This window comes from Ochotona curzoniae, unplaced genomic scaffold (assembly GCF_017591425.1).
Source record: "Ochotona curzoniae isolate NIBS_2020 unplaced genomic scaffold, NIBS_Ocur_1.0 scaffold_3223, whole genome shotgun sequence".
Classification (NCBI taxonomy): domain Eukaryota; kingdom Metazoa; phylum Chordata; class Mammalia; order Lagomorpha; family Ochotonidae; genus Ochotona; species Ochotona curzoniae.
Window position 1 is genome coordinate 16,301,852 of NW_024467108.1, and position 23,374 is coordinate 16,325,225.

The 23,374-nt window shown below is 43.2% G+C and overlaps 1 protein-coding gene across 1 annotated transcript; it reads right to left on the bottom strand.

Moving 5' to 3' along the window:
* Positions 1-1,297: 1,297 nt before the first annotated feature.
* Positions 1,298-18,044, bottom strand: LOC121145326 (tripartite motif-containing protein 64-like). Its single transcript, XM_040964052.1, has 8 exons — positions 17,634-18,044; positions 16,876-16,971; positions 15,719-15,949; positions 14,814-14,836; positions 13,856-13,953; positions 12,942-13,229; positions 1,974-2,080; positions 1,298-1,375 (listed from the first exon to the last, which is right to left on the bottom strand). The coding sequence occupies exons 1-8, from the start codon at positions 18,042-18,044 to the stop codon at positions 1,298-1,300; spliced, it is 1,332 nt and encodes a 443-aa protein (XP_040819986.1).
* Between the last annotated feature and the right edge of the window lie 5,330 nt (positions 18,045-23,374).

Below are 23,374 nucleotides of genomic sequence, written 5' to 3' on the forward strand. Positions count from 1 at the left end.
TCAGCAAAGGGCCCATCACTGGGCTGATGGAGAGGCTCAAAGGCTTCCAGGATGAGGGCAGCCCATTCGTAGAATTCCTAACATCCATTGGTTCTTATGAGGATCACTAATGTTTCTCTGTCATAACTATCCCCCTCATTTTCAAAAATGACTAAACCAAAGGAATAAGCACACACATACAGTTTCATTGATTTATTTGAAATGCAGATTCTATGGAGCAAGAACAAGAGACAGAGAGATAGGATTTTTATGTGCTGGCTCACTCCAGCTAAGCTTCACACTTCACAGCAGGTGTATGTCTGAAGAAAAATCATGGAATGAGTATGCTAGCGTGTGGTACTTCCTACATAATATTCTTCAATAACATGATTAAAATCTGCATAGCGAGGTTAAGTGTTAGATTCCAATCCTGTCACAGTCATTCTTATTTTTTTTTTTAATTGGAAAGGCGGATATATAGAGAGAGGAGAGACAGAGAGGAAGATCTTCCGTCCGATGATTCACTCCCCAAGTGAGCGCAACGGCCGATGCTATGCCGATCCAAAGCCAGGAGCCACGTGGGTGCAGGGTCCCAAAGCTTTGGGCCGTCCTCGACTGCTTTCCCAGGCCACAGGCAGGGAGCTGGAAGGGAAGCAGGGCTGCCGGGATTAGAACCAGCGCCCATATGGGATCCCGGGCGTGCAAGGCGAGGACCTTAACCACTGCGCCACGGTGCTAGGCCCCACTGTCATTCTTAAGGCCACTTATCACGCAGGAAGTTCTTTACTTTTCCATATACAAAGATACAAAAATGTATTGGAAATATTGTTTTATTGTTAGAAATACTCCATTTTGAATCAGAAATATTGGTTGTGTATGACGATGATGATTCTAATAAAGAGAAAGGAGACTGGTTATGAAACCTTGTGGATTTTGAGCACTGACAAGAATGAGGTTTATGTAGAATTAATGGGCAAGAGACAGATAAAGACACATAATGAGAAAAACATTTGTGAGGGAACATGGGAGAAATGACTGGGTTTTTGTTTTGACTTTCTCAGGGTCAATGCATGACTATGTCAATTCAGTGAGAGAAGCAGTGAGAGTTACGCACCAGCAGATGCCTATTTGCTTCCCCAAGGAAACAACATCTAGTGAAGCTGCACCTGTGCCCTGCTGCTTGTAGCTTTTGCCCAATTGAACACAATCGGAAGAAATGGAGAGTCTGTTTCTGCAGTGCCATTAGCCGGTAGTGCATCTGTGCCTCAGGCAGAAGAATCCTGTTCCAAGTGTGTCTCGCTTTTGGAAATAGAAACAGTCAGCTTTCTGGAGGCTCTTTGATCTTCATGGAGTGACCCTTGGATAAGACAGGGGTTTCAAAGAGGATGCGGATTCTCTCCGTGAAAAGCCAAGACACATGTCAATGTGGGGACACAGATTTCCTAGGTCACTCCATCTGTTTACACTTCAGCCTCTCCCATTCACTTGGACTCACACCCTCTGACAATAAGACATGCATATAGCCTGCTACAGTAAGTTTCTCACAAACCACACATTATTCTCTTTGCTTTCACTCATTCTCTACTCATTAGGAATGGGACAATGAGGCTATCCCATTCGTGCTCAAACCATTTTCATCCACTTGCAGTTCTTGAAAGACCTTGAGAGAACATTTCTGTGCTAATGTCTTTTAAAAGATGATCTCTCAAGCCCAAAAGACTTCATGTGACTTCTTTGTATTTAGAATTTGTCAATGAATTATCACTGGCAATCTTCAGATGCTTGGACAAGTTAAAATTATCATGTGAAACCTTTCTGAGTCAGGCTGCACCTTTCTCTCTAAACATCACGCTACTCTTAGCATCATATTCCATGCAAACAATTATCAGAAAATCTTCCCTGTGAACCCGAGTGTTGTGGCTCTGTTGATGAACGTCCACTGTCTATCAGGTCTGTCTCGGGCTGCTGAGAAGGAAACACGGTCTCCTACTCACCGTCCACTCAGAGAGTATTGTGCTCTCCTCATTCAGGTTCCTCTGGTTTTCTTGCATCTGTTTCCAAAATGATCTCATTTGCTTCACCAGCGTCTCCTGTAAAAGACCTGAATTTGAGCAACAGGGAACCTGAGAGGTTTAGATATGAGACCCAGAAATGATGGAGACAACTAAGAATTTTGAGATAAAAGTATATCCTTAGATGTAGAAGGAACCTATCATTTCCCTCAGTGCCTTTAAATTATGCATTTTGTAATATTTCATAATTTAGATGCCAAAATATAATGTGATCATAGGAAAATGATTTTCAATAACATGCATGCTTACCATTTAATGTGTTTCGTTCCCTGAAACTCAATTTTAATCTGCTGATGTTTTGTCCCCATCAATTCCAATGCTCATGATCTTGTTTATTTGCAGGTTTAGTAAATATGATTCTCCAAAGCAGCTTCAGGAACCACCCTCAGTAGCCGATGCAATCTCTCATCCTGAGTTCTTTCTGCCAAAATGACCACCACTATTATGTTGAATCAAAATTTTAATGAGCATTGAGTTCATCATTCTCCCAGCCTCTTGGGAAAGCATATTCAGTTGTTTAAATAGTCACATTTATTTCAGACCCAGAGAGGAAAAGACTGCTCATATGCATTGCTATAAACCCCAGGTGCCCAGAAACAGACAGGGCCTCATTGGGCAGCAGCTGGAAATCAGGGATTGAATCCCTCTTCCCATGTGTGGGTGTCTCAGGAATCCTGCTCCTTGAGCTGCTACTGCTGCTTCCTGGTTTCATGTTAACTGAATGCTGGAATTAACACGCAGAACAAAGAATTGTACACAGGTGCTCCCCTCTGTCATGTGATGTGGAGGTGTTGATGCACACCAGTAAGCACAAATGTTGATTTTGATTTCCTTGGTGTTACCTGGAACCGTTCCTGACGTTCAATGCAGAATGCATTCACCATCATCAGGATGTTCTTCATTAACAGCTTATTGTTCGTGACTACTCAGGGGGTCTCAGTCTCACTTACCCTGCTATTCTCTGCAGCTATGTCAGTGGCATAGTGTCTGTGACCAGCATGCTCCTGAGGGTCAGAGCAGAGCACACAGAGCAGGCTCTTGTCTTCTTCACAGAATATCTTCCTGGTCTCCTTGTGAGTGCCACACATGCCCTCCTCAGAGTTCTGGGAGTGCTGGATGCTGGCTTGTCTGGCAATGGAAACCAGATTCTTCAAATGAACATTGGTTTTGAAGTCTTCCTTTCGTGCTGGTTTTCTGCACACTGGGCATTGGACAGGCAATTTGGCTTCTTCCCAGGCCGGGCAGACAGAGTGCCTACAAAAGCTATGCCCACAGTGTATGGTGACTGGGTCCCTCGTGTAGTTGAGGCAGATGGCACAAGAGAGTTCTTCCTGGACCTGGTGTAGGATGTCCAAGTTCAGTTTCCTAAAGGAAACGAGTTCATAGTTGATTCTTGTACTCTGCCACACTAAGACCAAATCAAATATACACTCACTGTTTACCTCACTCATCGGCTTGTGTGCTGCCCTAGGCTTTGACTGTTGCATATGCTAGAGTACCTTCCAATGCACAGGGAGTGCTCTCAGGTCTGTAAAAGCCTTGATGTTGCCTAAGAAAGGACCCTCTGTACTGTAGCCTTGTCCTCTGCTTTAAAAAGGAGCTCGTCTGGTTGATGGGGATTTTTCTTCAAATATCCTGAGGCTTGGTAGGGTGAACCAATTTTGATTTTGCAGAGTGGATTCTGAATGCAGTCAAAATTAGTCAAGACCCATTGTAAATGTTCAAAAACTAAAGGGCAAAAAAGTGACAATTTTTGAGTTGTTTCACTTAATTGTTGGAACTCTTTGGATTTGTTACTATTTCAAATTTCACAATCCATACCCCATGTACTGCCACCATTACTGAATACTTGACTGAATGATTAAACTAAATATTTGATTTGTGTTTCAGACAGGATCAATTAATTTGTTTACATTCATGTGTTGAACTTGCTTTTCTGTTTTTCTTTAATTGGGTGACTGATTTGGAATCTTGATTAGAATGAAAGCTATGGAGAAAGAGAGAGTGAGAGAGAGAAATGTATCCACTTGCTGGTTTACTTCTCTGATTGCCTCCACCCTCTTAGACTAGATCAGGCCAAGGCCAGGAACCAGAAAGTTCTTCTAGGTCTCCTAAATCTAGAATTTTCCTGCCACCCACAATGCCTGGTCACCGGCAGTGTGGAGCAGTTGGAAATCTAACACATAACTTGCTTCTTGATGTTAAACATACTAACAGAAAGTCACTTACATACATCAAGTTTTGTTGTAAAAGCAGATTATGCAAAGTAGAGGCAGAGAGAATAATCTTCCACCTGCTGGCCTCCCAATAAATGGTAACTACCATGACAGGTGATGTGATCCAAAGGCAGGATCCGGCACACCTTTCCAGGTTCCTTATGTGGTTATAGGAACCCAGGTTTTTGCACTGTGCTCCACTGCTTCCCCACACCACAAGCAGGGAGATGGAAGGGAAGTAGAACAGCCACGACACAATCCATCACAAATATGAGATACCAGCACTTGAGGGAGGATGAGCTAGTTGAGCCATAGTGCCACCCATGATACAAATACATGTATTTATAAAGTTATATTGAGAGGGATAGACATAGAAATCGTCTGTCTGTTGATTCACTCCATAGTTGGGTCAGTCAACTAGGACTGAGCCATATGCAAGCCAGAAGTCAGGAACTTCCTCTGACGACCACATGGAATTGGAGTGCCTTCCAAAGCCAAAATCTCTGAGGTCACCCACCCCCATTTAGATCTACCACATGGGATGAAAGAAGCCAAAATCCCGTCTTGCAGGATCCAGGGTCATCGAAACCACAACCAGGAGCACTAAGCAGTCCGCAGAAAAAGAATGGTAAACTTTCTTCTGGACTAGGGAGAGGAGCTTTCTCTGGTCCTTGCCTGGTGCCAACTTTGGATCCCCACCCTCTCGTAATGACCATCAGGATTGCTCCAGAAACTCTTCAAAACAAACAAACAAACAAACAAACAAACAAACAAACAAAAAGTAGAATAGATAGAGAACAAGGAAAGCTTAAAAACAGACAGGAAATGGTCAGCAGGGTGCACTTATAAAACTCACTGGGGGGACACAAAGATTAGTTACTCCTCACTGGGGTATTGAAGATTTCTCTGCACACCCTTCCTAAAACTGTTCACCTAAACTGTTGACATATGTCTTGTTAGAGTTATAGAGATAGTCTACCCGAAAAACAGCAAAATCATGCTTCAATGCTATAAACTGCTAAATACTAAAGTTGAAATAGACATGAGACAGCTGAATAGTAGTCTATAGCCATTTTAAGGTGTATAGAACCCGGTTATGTATAAACCAATAATTGAAATGTCAATGTAGAAGCCACAGGATGTGGTTCAGAACTTGCATTCTTTTTTTTCTCTCTCTTTTAACATATTGATTACTCAATACCATATCAAATAATTCCATACTATTATAAATTGTTACTGATGTAATGTCGGGGCTTTTAATTGATTGGGATGATACTCTGCCGGCTCTACCTTCAGACCAGAGATGGTATGCCTAAGAAACTGTTGACCTTATCTGGATAATAAGATGCTAGATTTTACGCTTGGTAGCGCTTGCAATGAAAGAATCTCAACTGAATTTGAACTGTGGTAATGCAACAAGGTGGAGGAATCCACCATGGGGGGAGGAGTGGGAAAGGGAGGGAGGATCACAGTGCCTATAAAACTGTGTCACATAATGCAATGCAATTTAAAAAACCAACAAACAGGAACTTCCTCTGGCCTTCCATGTGGATCCTGGAGCTTAGCGTCAGACCATCATCATCTGTTTTCTCAGACACATTGCATGGAGCTACATCAGAAGTGACATCACAGGTACACCAATATAGGATGCTGCTGTCATAGCAACAGCTTTACCTGCTGTTTCACAAGGCTTGCCCCCACATTTCTAAAGCTATAATCATCATTTAGTGATCACAATAAAGATGGATTTGCCTAGGGCCCAGCGAGATAGCAAGTATCTCCAGTTCATATCGCACTTGCTCAACTTCCCTTTCAGCTCCCTGGTTGTGGTCTGGGAAAGCATTTGAGGATGTCCCAAATCCTTGGGACCCTGTATCCATCTTGAAGACTCATAAGAAGCTCCTGGCTCCTGCCTATGGATGCCCTCCGCACTGGTAGTTGGCATCCACTTGGGGAGTGAACCAGCAGATAGAGGATCTTTCTGTCTAATTCTCCTTTGCAATGTACATTTTATTTTTTGCAGGGGGCGCAGGTTGGGTTAATGCCATTTTTTCCACACTAACATCATCACCTTTTTCTCTCTGTATCTGGGGTCAGGGGAGAATAAAAGGAAGAAGCCCCATCCAGCCTCCCACACATCCCAGATCCCCAATGTGAGGCACACTCTGAGTGTCCTGCTCAAGCAGTTTTAATAGTTCAACAGTTCTGAATTGCTGCCAGTCTCGCCATTCTAATCGCAATGAGACCTATTCAGAATGCACTAGCTGACATAGTCTCCTCACGGTTGGAGTACTGAAATCAGCAGTTCAGTTGGAGGGATCTCCAAAGAAACTTCATCTGAGATGATCCCAGACCTGATCCTTGTGTGAATTTGCCAGTACAGGGTCCGGCACTGTCCATCAGCCCAATCAGTTTTTGCACATGTTGGTCGTTGCAATTGCTGGGTTCGTTCTGTTTCCAGCCCTATCTTCCACACACACTGATGAGTATTTTAGTCCAGCCTGATCGTGCCCACTTGCTACTCAGCCCTCACACAAACCCGTATGAGCTGCAGCCTAGTTGGGGCGACTCTGCATAACCCCCACCAGGCCTGCCCGCTACCCTGGTTCCCAGGCATGCCAGTATGTACCACAGATTTGTTAAGTCTTTCCCACATCCCATTCAGCTTTCATACATGGGCATTGAAGCGTAGGGCAACCGAACCAGCTCTACAATCCAGCCCACACACATACTGGCGGGTGCCTTTCTATGTAGCCATGCCTGCCCCTGTCCTGCTTTTTGTGGGTGTGGTAACCCAAGAGGGAGGTACCCATTATCTCCATAGTAGGCCATTCCCACTCCTGGATTAGTCACTTTCCTGGTGGTTCTGGAGTTTAACTAGACAGATTAAACCCCCCAATGACAGCCTCTGCCATCTGATGTTGCAGCAAAGCCCAACCAACCCTGACCCATTCTAATTTTTGCTTGGGCAATAATGGTGAAAAACTTTAGTACAGCACATAAGTTTGGAACAGTCATTTTTTTGTCATTGTCCATTTAAAAATAAATTGTTAAAGGATTAGTAAAAAAGATACATCTGTCTAAAATGCAGATCCCCATTTTAAACAATGGACATTGAACAACAGTTCTGATCCAAGAAATGTATCTTTAGGTCAAGCTGAATACTGAACGTTATACAGTGTATTTTCCTGCACCATGATGCACTGTGACATCCCATTTGGACAGTCTCTTTGAGACATGATTACGATTACGATTCTTTTGATATAACTTCCTATTTGTGAAGTTGAAAAAGTCATAGAAGACGGTTCAAACATTTGAACCTCTGAGGCTCACATGGGAAATGCTGACAGAACTCCGGGCTACCGGCTTGTCCTGGATCAGCCCCAGCTCTTGAAGGCATTTGGACAGTGCACTAATCCGTGGTGGATCTCACTCTCCTGTTGTCTCCCTCTAGCCCTGCCTTTCAAATCAATGACATTTTATGAAAAGATTTAATGCATTTCCTAGGTGTATATTAGGATATGTCTAAAACATACAAGACAAAATAAATTCCAATAAAAATGAAAGATCTACAGCAAACAGAAATGTGCGTGTTAGAGGACTGGAGAAACAACCTTGTGGCTGAATCCTACTCTTGTATTCTCCGGGATGTCATGTGGGCGCGGGTTCATGCCTCAGTTGTTCTACTTCTCATCCAGTTCCCTGGCTGTGGCCTGGGAAAGCAGCTGAGGATAGCCCAAAGCTTTGGAAGTCTGCCCCCTTGTGGAAGACACAGAAGAAGCTCCTAGTTCCAGGCTTCAGATTGGCTCAGCTGGGAACATGCAGCCACTTCAGGAGTGACTCAGGAAATGGAAGATATTTCTTTCTGCCTCTCTTCTCTGTAAATCAACCTGTCCAATAAAAAATAAAATAAAAAGTTTAAACAAAATATCTCGTGTTAGGGTAGCATTCTGGCATAGTGAGTTAAGCTACTTCCTAGAGTTGCCCACAGGAGTGATGGCTCAGTTGGTAGATTGCTCCACTTCCAATCCAACTCCCTGTGAATGTGGCTGGGAAAACAGCAGAAAAAGGTCCAAGAGCCTGGGCTTAAACCACCAATGTGAGAGACTCAGATACAGCCCAGGTTGCTGGGCATTTCAGGAGTGAAACAGAGTGGAGGTCTGTGTGACCCTCTCCTCTAGTTCTGCCTTGCAAATAAATGAATGTGTGTTTTTTAATTGCTACCAAATTAACTAGCCACCTCCTGTGATACACACATAAAGAAATGTGTGAAATAAGACCACTGAATTATAAAAGCAAGCAAAATGTTTTAGGCATTTCACTACAATTTGCTGAATCCTACTACACAAAAACACCTAAGCACTGAAGTGGTCAAATTAAAATAATGACCATTTTAGGGCCAATGCATAAATCAAGACAAAATCATTAACTGATTGGAGGGGTAGGAATTAGAAACATTTTGCTAAGTAGGCAAGCCGCATCTGTTTACGGATGCAAGCTAAGCATTTTGACAAGTTGAACATTTTTGTTTGAGAAAAGCAGCAGCGTTATACTTTCCCAGTGAGTCTCTCTGTGGGCCCCTGACTCCTTCCTGTGCAAGTAAGGAGATGAAGTCAGCTCCAGGCACCCCGGCTGGTGGTGGGGACTTTCAGAAGTCTCTGGAGCTACTCCTAAAGCCAGCCTGTCAGCTGTGGACAAGTGTGAGCCTACCTCCTTGTGGTCTTTATATGGAGCCTCTTAATCACACCCAAGCTGTCCTATTGGTTGTAATTCCAGTAAAAAAAGATGAAGAGATTGCCCTGAAATCATGCACAATGTTTGGCTTAACAGTGTCTCTATTTTGCATAAACTTTATCCCATCAACAGATATATACACTCCAAAATGTTAAATTCATATCTCAATTTTCAGACTGTAATATGTTCTTATAAAATTACAGAAAAAACCCTGTCAAGGTAACCTAGTAACTAAAATCGTCACCTTGCACACACTGAGATCCCATATGGATGACAGTTCTTCTCTGGGCAGCACCACTAGCTGATTGCAGCTCAGGAAAGCAGTTGAAGACTGCCCAAAGCCCTGGAACCCTGCTCTCACATGGGAGACCTGGAGGAAGGGCTGGTTCTTGCCTTTGGATTGGCTGAGTTCTGGCTATTGCAGCCACTGTATACAGTATCAGTGGACAATTATCTTCCTACCTGTCTCTTCCCTTCTGTGTATATCTGACCTTCAAAAAAAATTACTAGAAAGAAGTTACCATTCAGTTATAATCCTCATGAAGGAATCAAAACTTGCAACACTTAGGCCTAAGATTGAATATAACTCTGTTCTGTCATGTGGATAATGGTCACTTATTGGTTCATTTTTTTACGGAGAAGTGACAACACCGTCTACTTTCAAAACAAAGCAAACTCATACCCCTCAACTACATTGAGAAAGAAACCAGACTCTTCTCTAAAAATTTACTTATGTGTTTATTTGTCTATTTTTTATCTTATGTTTTAAATACAGATTTTACAGAGAGCAAGAAAGACAAAGAGAAAATGAGAGAGAGAAAGAAGGAGAAAGCAGTTGAGGGATCTTCCATCTACTGATGAGCTCCCATAATGGCCACATGCAGTGAAGCTGAGCTAATCCCAGTTCAGGAGCCAGGAGCTTCTTTCTGGTCTCCCACGAGTGTGCAGGTGCTGAAGGAATCCAGGTCTCTTCCACTACTGTCACAGTCCATAAGCATTGCCCAGAAGCAGGAAGCTGGATCAAAACTGAAGTAGAACCAACCCCCACTCAGGGACAAGATCATTCCCAATTGAGGGAAAGGGAGACGTCAAGGCCAACAATCTTCTATAAACTAGGCCTGTGTCCTGGAGCTTTGTGACGTCAACAGGGTTCAAATTCCAGGCTGGCCTTTCACATTCTTCCCCTTGAGTGTTAAGAATGTCTTTGGATTTGGGATAAAGTGTTACAGCCCTGGCATCCTTGCTCTGCCATTGTCTCTGCATTAACATTCATTGCACACTTCTGTGTAGACTCTGTTCCAGGAGCCTTATTTTCAAAGAGAGTTGAGAAAAAGTGTCTGAATGTAGGTGTGTATTTACTTTTAGGACCCCATTGCCTTTCCCTTGATACTATGAGTCACACCCTGATGCCTCCCTTTCTGAATCTATTCATTCTCTGAATCAAGAATTCCTGCCACTTTTCAAAGCATGCCTCCATGGGGTCCAGGAATACAAGCATCGGGTCAGCTGAGTCCCATTCTCCTTGAGTGAAATGTTTGTATTCTAACGCTGGAAGGTTGGATCCAGGACAATTCAAGACCACAGAGATTCCCGGATAATCGACAGATGTCTCATCTGGAAGCATCCTGCTCCGCACAAATTGAGGGATCTTACAACTGGGACTCTTTCTCTTATGGTTCTCCTAGTGATAGATTTCCCCAGTATCTCAGAGACTGACTCTCTCCTCTCTCTGTCCCAGTGTTCACTGTACAACGAAGGAGGCTGTGGGGTAGTGGCTACTGTGGCCATCTGGGTGTAAACCAGTGGATGGATCAGTTTTCTCTCTTCTTTCCCACTCTGTCAGAAACTCTGTCCTCCAGCTAAATAAATGAATCATCTCAGAAAAGAGAAGGGCACTCAGGAAAGAATTGAAGACCTCTGCTAAGAGATTTGCAAGTTCCAGGTAAATTCCTTCCGTTTAGGCCAGAAGTAGCACATTTGAGTCCTGAACCAGCATTTCTATGGGATGCTGGCACTGCAGTTTGAGAAGTAGCATGTTGTGTCACCATGGCGGCCCAGGATGGGAGCTTTGTCCAAGACTATGTGAGGACTCAAAGCATGGAACTAAAGTGTGGACATGAGATCATTGTCCTGACCTGTTCCTCTGGCCTGATAATTATCTGGCTATACAACCAGGCTCAAATCACCTTTTGCTCAAAAGAGCATGTCTAGTGCAACTGAACTCAGCTGCCAGAGATGAGAGAAGTCTGGCTTAGAGCCTAACTGTTCCCAGAAGGGGCTTTCTGTTACAGAGTTATCAGTGAGTACTTAACACTCAGTTTATAGAATTGACACTATCACTAACGATGGATTCCCCTCCCATTTCAGTAACATTTCTCTCACGGGTATAACCCAAAATCACCTCACCCACTTTAAAAATTTTTTTTTTGCACAAAACACACCTGTCCCATTTTGATACATAATGTGGAAAGCATTGTTTATTAAATTGCATTTTACATGATAATGCGTGTAGTGTCCTATATGATGCTTTGATGGATGCATAGACTAGTAATATTTATAGGAAATCACACATGTATCTCCCCAATCACTTAATATTTTTTAAGGTGGAATACAGAACCTATTTTCCTATTTTTACTGCAGAATCACGTGAAACACATGACCTAGCCTTCCCTGCACTGCTTTAAGAGCCTTTTTACGTGCTAGAGAATTTTCTTATTTCATTGGTATACACTGGTGAATATGTGGAAACTTCAGTGGAATCTGGAGTGAGGTAAGAAGTAATCCCAGGTTCTCTAACATGAGATATGAATGTTATTAGTAGCGTCATACCTACTAATGCAAACTCCTTTTCCCCATTGTCATGAACTGTCTTCTCAGTGAAATACATTGTTAATGCATTAATGACACTTTTTATTTATTCTCTGCTCCTTAACCAACTTTGCTTTCTGTGCTCAGCAAAGATTTAGAAACAGCAGAAAGTAAAGCAAGTAGTGTCCTTTTCATTTTGGAATTTCCACACTGGTTGTCACAAAAGTCTTCAAATATGATGAGAGATTTTGAATGTTATTAATAAAGAATGCATTTTATTGATAATGGCTTATATGGGAATTCTGATTATCCAGAATGCGTTTTGCCCTCAGTTGAGCTGAGATCTGCTGCAGGAGCTGAACTCAGAGAAAGGATCACCTGTGAGGTATGGAGTCTACCCTGGAGTTTGATGTGATTGATGTCTGTGTACCAACTCTTAGCTTAGGAAACTGACTTTGAGAACACCTCATTTTCCATCTACACCAAATTTAAATATGGCAATAAACCTTGTTTGTCTGTGGATGCCCCTTGGTAGAAAAAAGATAAATGGAAAAGACAACTCCCAGATTCAGCTGATAAAACCATTTTGTTGGCAGGAAATATTCACAATGTAGAAATGCACCAAATGAAAAGTAGGTAAAGAACTGTTAGCTCATCAATGGGTGTTGGATTCCTATAGGGGATGCTGAACAGGCACTAGAATCAGACAAGCATTGGTTATAATATTCTTTATTAAAGTTAAATTTCATATAAAGTTTCATACACTCAATGTGGTTGTCCAAATTAGCAACATACAGGGGTCACAATTAATCTGCCCTCCCTTAGGTACAAGGCATACAAAGACTGTGATGTCTCCCTTGACAAAGACATGAAGAGTGTTAGATTATCCACCCTGACAATTAACTAAAACAATTCCAAAAGTTGACAATTTATTGAGTATCCATGCAAAGGAAGGGCTTCAGAGGGTAGGAGAAGGAGTTTGGAGGGAAACAATGTATGAGGGAACTTTGGGAAACATCATAGAAGCTCACCATTCCATATTCACAATCAAGAAACACCCCAACCAGACCCACAGGCCTCTCCACATAGTGATGTAAAAATGGAGAACTGGTGTAGAGAATGTGACCTTCACCAGGATTCATGGAATAAAGGAAAAATGCACCCTCTGTGTTAATAATGGTATCGAAGTCATCTATGCTGGAATCACTACAGAGTCCTAGAATCCAGTTGGAGGAGTGCGATACATCCACCTCGAAGTAATGCTTGCCAGAGCGGAAGGTCGGTGCACCCCACGCAGCAAAACTCTGTGCTCTTGGGCCTTGACTGGGAGCATCACGGTGTTCTCCAAATATGTGATATCTGAGATTCTCAGAAAGGTGTAGGTAGTGACTCGCCACTTTCTTTTTCAAACCATTAGACACTGCAAAAAAGAAACAAACAAAAACTAGTCAATGAATTACCATTTCCATGTTCTAAAATCGGATCTATTTTTCTTTCTTTCTTTCTTTCTTTCTTTCTTTCTTTCTTTCTTTCTTTCTTTCTTTCTTTCTTTCTTTCTTTCTTTCTTTCTTTCTTTCTTTCTTTCTTTCTTTCTTTCTTTCTTTCCATAAAAATACCTCAAGTGTCATCCTGGCAAGAAACAGGATATGGACAAAAAAGACAAGGGACATGTTCAGGTTGCTGTCATGCTACCAAGATAGTGCACTTTTTTGCCTAAAAGATCATTTAAATTACAGTGAAAAATGAAGATCAAAGTATTGACTATGGGAGCCAATATTCCTCATGGGACCGATTTGTTTCCAGTCAGATGTACTTGCAATCCAGCTCCCTGTTGCTGAACCCAAGATCTTATGCCTGATGAAAAGCTTCATTACAAAGCTCAGTTTGGATCACTGTAGTAAAGTGATTCAGCAAAGGGCAAAGATAACATTTTAGTAAACCCTATTGTGTTTCCAGGTGTGCAACATGGACTAATATGGGAAAGGGCTCATGTCCCACACACTGAAGAAATCAATGAGAGCTAGACTGATGCAGGCTGATGCTTACCTCTGAAATTATTCAGCATCTGTCGAAGTCCACTGATGCTCCAAGAAGTCAGTACAGGGTCCACTGGCTGGGGCCTGTATCTCCGTATGAGCTCTGCTCTGTGAGGAACAACACATGACACTTCAGGCAAGGGCAATCACACAGTCACAAAGACTTCTACAGTGTACACAAGCAATGTTGCTTGAGGGTCTTAATTTAGCAGGTTTTTGAAGATAAATTTCACTCACTACTTCATTGTGATAAATGGTTAATCGTTCTGAATATCACATCACATCGAATTGCCTCATCTTCTGAGGTGTTTGTATCCCTGAAATATTGGCCACCACGCTGATTCTACCAGTATCCCCTCTTTCAGGGAAAGTAGAGTTCTGGCAAACTAATAGAGCCTAAATCACAGGCAATAATCTATGGGCAATCTACCAGCAGACATCCCCAACAGCACATCAGCGAAACATCATCTGAGCCAGGAGGCTTGGGGCTTGTCTGCCACACAAGCGAGAGCAATTCCAGCCTGGCAGCCCTGGTCCTGGGGAAGCTGAGTCAGAGGATCCCCCTGATCCTGCCTGAAAATGGGAAATTCTAGGAGAGAGCAAGGCATGCTCACTGCTATTTCCAAGAGCAAAGCCTCCCTTCTCTTCCCAGCCTGAGGAATCCTCCTCTTTCCTGTGCTCATATTACTTTCCCACCATTTGGTTTGATGGGATATTGGAGTAGCAGAAGGAGCAGAGAGGACAGACAGGGTGAAGCAGACTCCAGAAAGCAGAAGCATACATTCACACATTTGAAGTCAGCCACTTCTAAACTTATTTAAACCAAGCAGAAAAGTGCTGAGAACCCCTGCTCCACTAAATGGGGACACAGACTGACAGAACTGTGTTAATAGAGCAAATTACAAACACCTGACTCATCATCAGGGCCACAATTTCTCACCCATCAGAGATGGTTGCTCTACACTCACCTTTCCAATTCTGTCTTCACATTCTGCAAGGGGAAAAAAAAGACAAAAAAGCAGTTAATTCAGAGAACTTTTTCATTGAACTTTTGTGGAAAACTCATCATTTTTGTGAATGTGGTTTGCTTTAGAAGCTGCAAGTAACAGAACCTGAGCTACCCCATGAAGGAATTCCAGTGTGAGCCCAAAACAAGTGGACCTCAGCATGAAGCTGTGAAGAGATGCCACAGGATGTAGGCTGAAGATCAAGTCCCAGCTATCATTCCTAGGGACAGCTGAGCACTTCTGACTACAGTGCTAAGCAGAGAAGAGAGCTGTCTGAAAAGCAGAGTGCATTGCAATGGGTGACTGATCCTGCCCAAGCAAAGGGCAAAGCCTCCAAGTTCTTCAGCCAATTGCTTTTAGATTAAAGATCAGAGTGTTCTAACAGGCAGGCTGTTGGGATACTTTCCTACATAACCAATTACAAATTTATAGCATTGTCCAGGGTCGTGCAAATTAATCTTTTAATATCAGTATATTCTCGAGTGCTGGCTGCAGTTTCCTTAGAGAAAATGCGTTCCTAATCCTTTCACGTTTCGATGGCTGATCCTGCTCCACACAGGAAGCTTACTGATTTTCAGAATGGATAAAAAACATGTAACACTGTCATCACTACATTTCTGGATAACATTTTCCTGGGATCACCACTTTTGATTATAAGGAAGATAATTTTATCCGATATATTAGGACAAAGATGCAGAAAAGGTTGTCTGCCCATGCAGAATTAAGTGTTCGGGCAATCAAATCTTTGAGTATTACACATGTGTCATGCAGCTGAGAGTAGCTATAGGTGCAGTTAACATTTTAGTGTCCTGACCACCTGCTCAGAGAAGCACACATGTCTCTGAACGTGGCCCTTCCCTGCTCACCTGCAGTAACTCCATGTCAGGCTTGTGGCACATCTCAACCAGCTCTTTGTATTTTTCTTTCACGCAATCTATGTGTTGGATCATTTTCGATTTACTCTCCTGGAGCTGCTGCAAAAGCTGCCGTGCTTCGCTGTGCAGTCTCTGCAGGTGCAGCTCTTCTTCCTCATTAGGAAGCATATGCATCTTCTGATACTGTGCCTTGATCATCTCCTCCCTTAGGGACACATACTCCTGTAGAGAGATATTAGCTCATGAGAATTGCATAGCTTCACACTTAACAGGAGTTTGAAACATCTCATATCATTAGCTGAGTTGACCCTACCTTCCCTAGGAGCACCTGCTGCAGCCTCTCTGCTTCACCTCTTGCTCATTCTAATGTGCTAAGGCAGCATGGATGGCCTAAGGGCTTGTGCCTTTGATGGCTCACATGAGGGCTGCAGGTGCAGGGCCAGGCTGCTTCATTCAGCCTATCATTGCCATGGCTCTTCCTGCCACTTGGGAAGAGAAACAGCACATGGAACATATCTGCTTGTATTTCTCCCTCTCTGTCACATGTATCTTCAAATACTGAAAAACTCTCAAGGAATACTTTACCAATTTTATGCTGAGTTGGTACACCATTTCTTAGGTGTTGTGGGGTGCTACGAATGCCTCTGCACACTTCTAGTCTTTTCTCTTCAAATATACTCCAGAAGGAACTCAGGGTCTCTCTCTAGATATCTGCCTCACTCTCCATCTCTTCTCTCACCCTCTTCTTCATCAATGTTCTACTTGCATCACTAATTCTATTCATTTCTATACCTTTTGCTTCCTGGCCTTTATGTCTGTTTTTGTCTCTTCAATGAGTAAATATTACACAGTACGCAGATATTTGTGCAATATTTCTGTTTTCCACACTGGTACCATTTATTTCTCTTTGGTATTTTAGTATTTGTGTGTCTCAGAAGAATTGTGTAACACTTCTAAGTTGGACCAGGAATGGCTGGGATGATGATTTCCTCTAGTATCCTTCTCACCAGCTCTTTCAGCTAGTGAGAGAGTTATCGTTGGAACACTCTGCTTTGGGTGTGAGGAAATCACTATCCTTGAAGAGAAAGTGGAAATTGTTCAAAGGTGTAAGGTGTTATGTTCATTGTATCCAATCTTATCATTCTTACCGTAAATAAATGCTTCTTCCTTATTTCCTCAAGCCATTGGACCTTCATTTCCTGCATCAGTTCCCATAAAGCATTCATTTCCTTTAGTAGTCTTCCCTGTAAAATAATTACAGTGTTAGGAAACAATGAGGTGAAACAGTGTCTATTCCCCCTTAAATGATCTTTTAAATGACAGTGGGTCTGGCCTTGCCTTGCCTTGCCTTGCCTTGCCTTGCCTTTCCTTTCCTTTCTCTTCTCTTCTCACCTCTTCCCCTCTCTTCTCTCCTCTCCTTTCCAATCCTCTTCTCTTCTCTTCTCTTCTTTTCCATTTCCTTTCTCATCCCTTGGTTTTTATTGTTTTAATATTGGTTTCATATAGAGTAAGTCGTAATATTGTCACACAATGGCCAATTTTGCTTGGACACTGGACAATGACAGATTACAATACAATGTCTAAAGAAAGCCTGAAGGCCAGCATTTGCAGAGAAAATTGTGGTATGTCACATAGCAGTGAAGCAGACCCGGTTGCAGACCACTGCCTGTATCAACACTGACTGAGGGTGCATGGACACTGTTTCCAAGTTGGCTCTCCTTAAAGATACATCAACCCAACTCTGAGAATTGACCAAACTGAACCACAGCATTGAAGGACATACTAACCTCTTGGGGCATACACTGAAAAAACACCTCTTTCTCACCTACCCATGAGCCTAAGTCCACATCTTTCTCTCCAACTTGAGGTCTCTGAGATCCTACCCAGCCATTCAGATATCACTTACCCTGGATTCCTCAGCAGCAAACTGCAGCTGGCTGTGGCCATGTCCGTTGGCTTTGGAAGATTCAGAGGCAGACTCACAGCATAGGTTCTCATCCAAGTCACCCAGTAGTCCTGTGGCGTCACTGTGTGCACCACAGACCTGCCCATGTGAGCTGGGGACCTGCCTCATTCTGTCCATCCTGGCAGCATTAGCCAGTTTCTGAAGTCTTATGTTGGTTTTGAAGTTTGTCTTCTCTGACTTCTGCCTACACTCCGGGCAGCAGAGTGGCGATGAGCCTTCTTCCCAGCTCAGGTAGATGCAGGGTCGGCAAAAGCTGTGGCCACACTCCACTGTGACAGGATCCAGGAAATACTGGCAGCAAATGCTGCATGTGACATTGCTCTGGAACTCTTGTAACAAGAATGAATCCATGGTTCTCTGAAAGCACTGTGAAAATGGAGAAAAATATGTTAATTCTCTACTGAGGCAACAAAGCAAAGATGAGTGTGCAGCTCTGTCCTGCTTAGGCTCTGGGTATCCTCATCATCAATTCAACCCCATGCAAAACTCAATTTAAGACGCTAGGTGTATAAGCCAATAGATAAGAAAATAAGGCAAGTATCAGCTTTGTTTCAAGTATGTTACAAATTTCCTTTGGAGGCCCAGCAAGGAGGCCTATTGCCTAAAGTCCTTTCCTTGAACCACTCGGGATCCCATATTGGCACCTGCTCTCATCCAGTAGGCCTTGCTTCCCAACCTGTTCTCTGCCTGTGGTCTGGGAAAGCATTTGGGGATAACCCAAGTCTTGATCCCTGCACCCATGTGGGAGACTCAAAAGAGGTTCAGGGGCCTTGGCTTATGATTGGCTCAGCTCTAGCAGATGCATTTGCTTAGTAACTGACTCCCAAGATGGAAGAAATCTCCATCTCTCTCTCTTTCTCTCTCTATCTCTCTTTCTATATATACATATCTGACTCTGCAATAAAAATCAATATATCTTAAAAAATAAAAACAAAAAAAATTTTCCATAAGCAACAAGATTGAAGTCAAGAGAAACTGAAGACAGGAACAGGTGTCTTCTTCACCCTCACCTGTGCCTGGTATCAGTGGTTTCATCTCTGGGAGGTCCAGATATGTCCCTGAAAGTCCGTGGTCACAGTCTCCTTCAGGGGTCTGATAAGTGGCTGCTGCATCTTTAAGATGTGCAGAGTTTTATTGGAATGTCAGATTTACAGAGAGAAGGAGAGACAGAAGGAAAGATCTTCCATCTGCTGGTTACCTCCCCCAAGAACCACAAGGGCTAGAGCTAAGCTGATTTGAAGGCAGGAGCCAGTAGCCTCTTCTGGTTCTGCTATGCAGATGCAGTGTCCCCAGGTTTTGGACAGGCCTCAGTGACTTTACCCAACCACGGGCACGGTGATGGAAGCGGAGTGCCAAAGCCAGGATACAACCTGGTGTCCACATGGAATCTCGGCACATGCAAAGCAAGGACTTTAAGCACTAGGCTATCACATTGAGCCCACAATTCATTTATTTTAAAGATTTCTTTATTTATTTATACTTGTTGCAAAGTTAGCTATACAGAGAGGAGGAGAGACAGAGAGGAAGATCTTTCGTCCTATGATTCACTCCCCAAGTGACCGGAACAGCAGGATCTGGGCCGATCCAAAGCCAGAAGCAAGGAGATTCTTCTGGGTCTCCCACGTGGGTGCACGGTCCCAAGCATTGGGCTGTCCTCACCTGCTTTCCCAGGCTGCAAGCAGGGAGCTGGATGGGAAGCTGGGCCGCTAGAATTAGAACTGGCACCCATATGGGATTCCGGCACATTACATTAATGACATTACCCTTACACCACCACGCTGAAAACAGCATTTATTTACATTTATTGGAAAGTCTAGCCATAGAGTGAAGCAGAGACAAATGAAAAGCTGCTCCGTTATCTTGGCCACACACAGAAAGGCAACGAGGTTGAGGCCAAGTCAACCTGAATCAAGGTGCAGTCATTTTTTCTGGATACCACAAAGATGCTGTGGATCACGTAGGCACCAGGCCATCCTCCACCTGTCTCCTAAGCATAAGCAGGGAGCAACACTGAACTAGATCACATGCAACACAAAATCTGTTCCCACATGGGACCATGGCACCTGCAGGCAGAGGTTGAGCCGGCTGACCCAATACGTAAGCCTGGCTATTACTTTAAGCAAGTGGGAATGCCACTTGTTTGCTCAAATGAGACCAGTATGAACTGACCGCTAAGCTTAAAATAGGCTTGTAAAACAAAACGTGCAGGTTGACCTTCCCCTAAATTCCATGCTTACCTGTGTCTGCTATCAGTGGTCCCACCTCTGCGAGGTTCAGCTTTGCTCACGAAGGTCAGTGGTCAGTCGGCTTCAGGTCTGTGACGCGGGGCTGCTGCCTGTGAAGACAGTGGCTGTTGGCTGAGAAGGCCCTGGGAAAGTCTGCTTTTATATGGTTCACCTGCCCTTAAGCCACACCCATCCAATCATGGGAGCCTCTGATGTCAGCAGAAATCACAAGTGCACGATGGGATCACAGAGACAAGTTTGAACAGGTGATTGGAATTAGAAGGTACAGTAAACATGGGTTGGGCTCACTGATGGACACATGCAAATTAGGTTTGTTGGGAAAAATGGGGTTGTAGAGCTGCTACAGATGTTTCCAGAGGAAATTTTCACTGAGATCTGAAAAGAATACATCTGGAAAAGCAGCAGACAAGGATCCAGTCAGTGCAGCCCTTGGCACCCATGTTGGAAATCTGAGTGGATTGCCAGAATCCTGGTTTCAGCCTGACCTACGCCCTAACTCTTCAGGTCATTTGCGAATGGACCCCACATGGAAGAGCCTCTGTCTGTATGTCTGTCTCTGAATTCCTTTCTGTGTGCCACTAGGCCTTGCAAAATAATGAAATAATTCTTTCCTAATGAAGAAACGATAAGGATTGATATTGTCTCTGCCATATTGCTAAGAGCTTGCTGGGTCATCTCATTCCACACTGCATCCAGTTCTCTACCAGATTGCCAGGGTTGATGTGGTTACCATTAATTGTGTTTTTAGTTCATAACATTGGTTGTGGATTCATTGATCACTTTTTATCTAATGTGTGCTTTTCTACTTTTTGCATATTTTACAGACACCCGTTCTGTTGCCTTTCACTGCACCACCTTCATGCCTCTCCTCTTTTCCCAGGCTGTCCGTTATACTGAGAGATCACTTGGAGTGATTGCTTTAACATTCAGCTACAAGGGATTCATATATGTGGTATTCCCACTGACAAAATCCTGACTGAATTGGTGTCTAAGCAGCGAATTTCTGATCTCTGTCATTTTACTCTTCCCTCCGTGTTACTCTGACATTGAGATATATTAAAAAGTCTTTAAAACACTTTCCTGGGCCTGGCGCAATAGCAGAGTGGTTATGGTCCTCGCCTTTCATGCCTGGGATCCCATATGGGCCAGTGCTGCACCCATCAGAAGCCAGGAACCAGGAATTTGTTCCGAGTTTCACACGTGGGTGCAGGATACAAAAGATTTGGGCCATCCTTGACTGCTTTCCCAGGTCACAAGCAGGCAGCTGCCGGGATTAGACCAGTGCCCATATGGGATCCCAGTGCATTCCAGGCCAGAACTGTAGCTGGTGGCCACGCCCCTGGGACCCTTTTCTCTTGATATCAAACATTTAGCACAGAACAAGTGCACTAGAATGTGAGATTACTGTAATATTACAAATATCATGAACTAATGGAGAAGGAGAAGATAATAGTCTTACCTCAAGAGATATGACAGCAGCAATGGAACTTGAAGTGACAGAGATGACAAAATATAAATGAAAGATAGCTTCCAGTTTTTTCAAAGTTTCTAATTTCTTTATTGAAAGAGTTAGAGTTATACAAACACACAGGAAAACACACACACGCGCACACATAGATTTTTGAGGCGAAGTGAGTGAGATTTGCATGATATTACAGAGTACAATCCTAGGGAGCAATATGGGGTCTGTCATGCCAGGGTTTGATTTCCTGTGTTGGGAGTCTCCACTACCTCACAGCCTCCTTCGTTGTACAGTGAACACTGGGACAGAGAGAGGAAAGCGTCAGTCTCTGAGATACTGGGGAAATCTATCACTAGGAGAACCATAAGAGAAAGGGTCCCAGTCGTAAGATCCCTCAATTTGTGCGGAGCAGGATGCTTCCAGATGAGACATCTGTCGATTATCTGGGAATCTCTGCGGTCTTGAATTGTCCTGGATCCAAACTTCCAGCGTTAGAATACAAACATTTCACTCAAGGAGAACGGGACTCAGCTGACAAAATGCTTGTGTTGCTGGCTAATATGAACAGCGTGGGGGGAACACTCCATCAGAACACATACATTCCAGATCCTAAACTGGTAAAATCAGGTGAGTGAATTATTACAAAAAGGAAGAGATATCATAGGAAAACTACAAGAAGTCTCAACGTAGTGTGTGTGTGTGTGTGTGTCTGTGTGTGTGTCTGTTTGTGTATGTCTGTGTGTGTGTGTGTAGTGATATTTCTTAGTGTGCATTCACTGCTTAGAACATAAGAAAAATGCAAATTACTTCCTCCTACCCCTCGTAATCTCAGCAGGGCTTTTGGGAAAAAAATATCAACTTAAAGTCAAAGCCTGAGAGCTGTATGAACTTAAGTGGCAAAGATCAGGTACTCCATAAACAGAGAAAAACCACTGTGTGACTGCATCTTTTTAAATATTACATTTGTAAGAAATATTATTTGAATGGAATTTTATAGCAAAGGAGAGACAGAGAGAAAAGACATTCTACCTTCTGCTTTATGTTCCCAAATGACCTTAACACCCGGATTTGAGTCGATCTTAATGCAGAAGATTCCTTTTTTTAAAGATTTCTGTATTTATATTTTAAAGTCAAATGTATACAGAAAGGAGGAAAGATAGAGAGGAAGATCATCTGTCCACTGTTTCACTCCCAAGTGAGCACAATTGTCGGAGCTATGTCAATCTGAAATCACAAACCAGGAGCTTCTTATGAGTCTTCAAGGTTGGTACAGGGTCCCAAGGGTTTGAGCCATCCTTGACTGCTTTCTCAGGGCAGAAGCAGGGAAGTGAAAAGGAAGTTGAGCAGCTAATATGAACTGGCGACACTATGGTTTCTTGAAAGATGCAAGGCTAGTATATAGCCATTGGATGATCTCACTGGGCCCTAGGCAAACGCAGCATTTTTTGTGATCACTAAATGATACTTATAATTTTAGAAATGTGGGGGCCAGCCTTGTGAAACAGCAGGTAAAGCTATTGCTATAACAGCAGCATCCTATATTGGTGTACCAGTGATGCCACTTCTGATGCAGCTCCATGCAATGTGTCTGAGAAAACAGATGATGATGTTCCAATGCTAAACTCCCGGATCCTCATGGAAGACATAGACGAGGTTCCTGACTTCTGGCTTGCAAATGGCTCAGTCCTAGTTGACTGACCCAACTGTGGAGTGAATCAACAGATTGATTTATATGCGTATTCCTCTCAATATAAATTTATAAGTACATGTATTTGTATCATGGGTGGCACTATGGCTCAAATAGCTAATCCCCCCTCAAGTGCTAGTATCTCATTTATGCAACAGATTTGCTGTGGCTGTTCTACTTCCCTTCCATCTCCCTGCTTGTGGCACAGGGAAGCAGTGGAGCACGGCACAAAAACCCGAGTTCCAATAACCACATAAGGAACCTGGAAAAGTGTGCCGGATCCTGC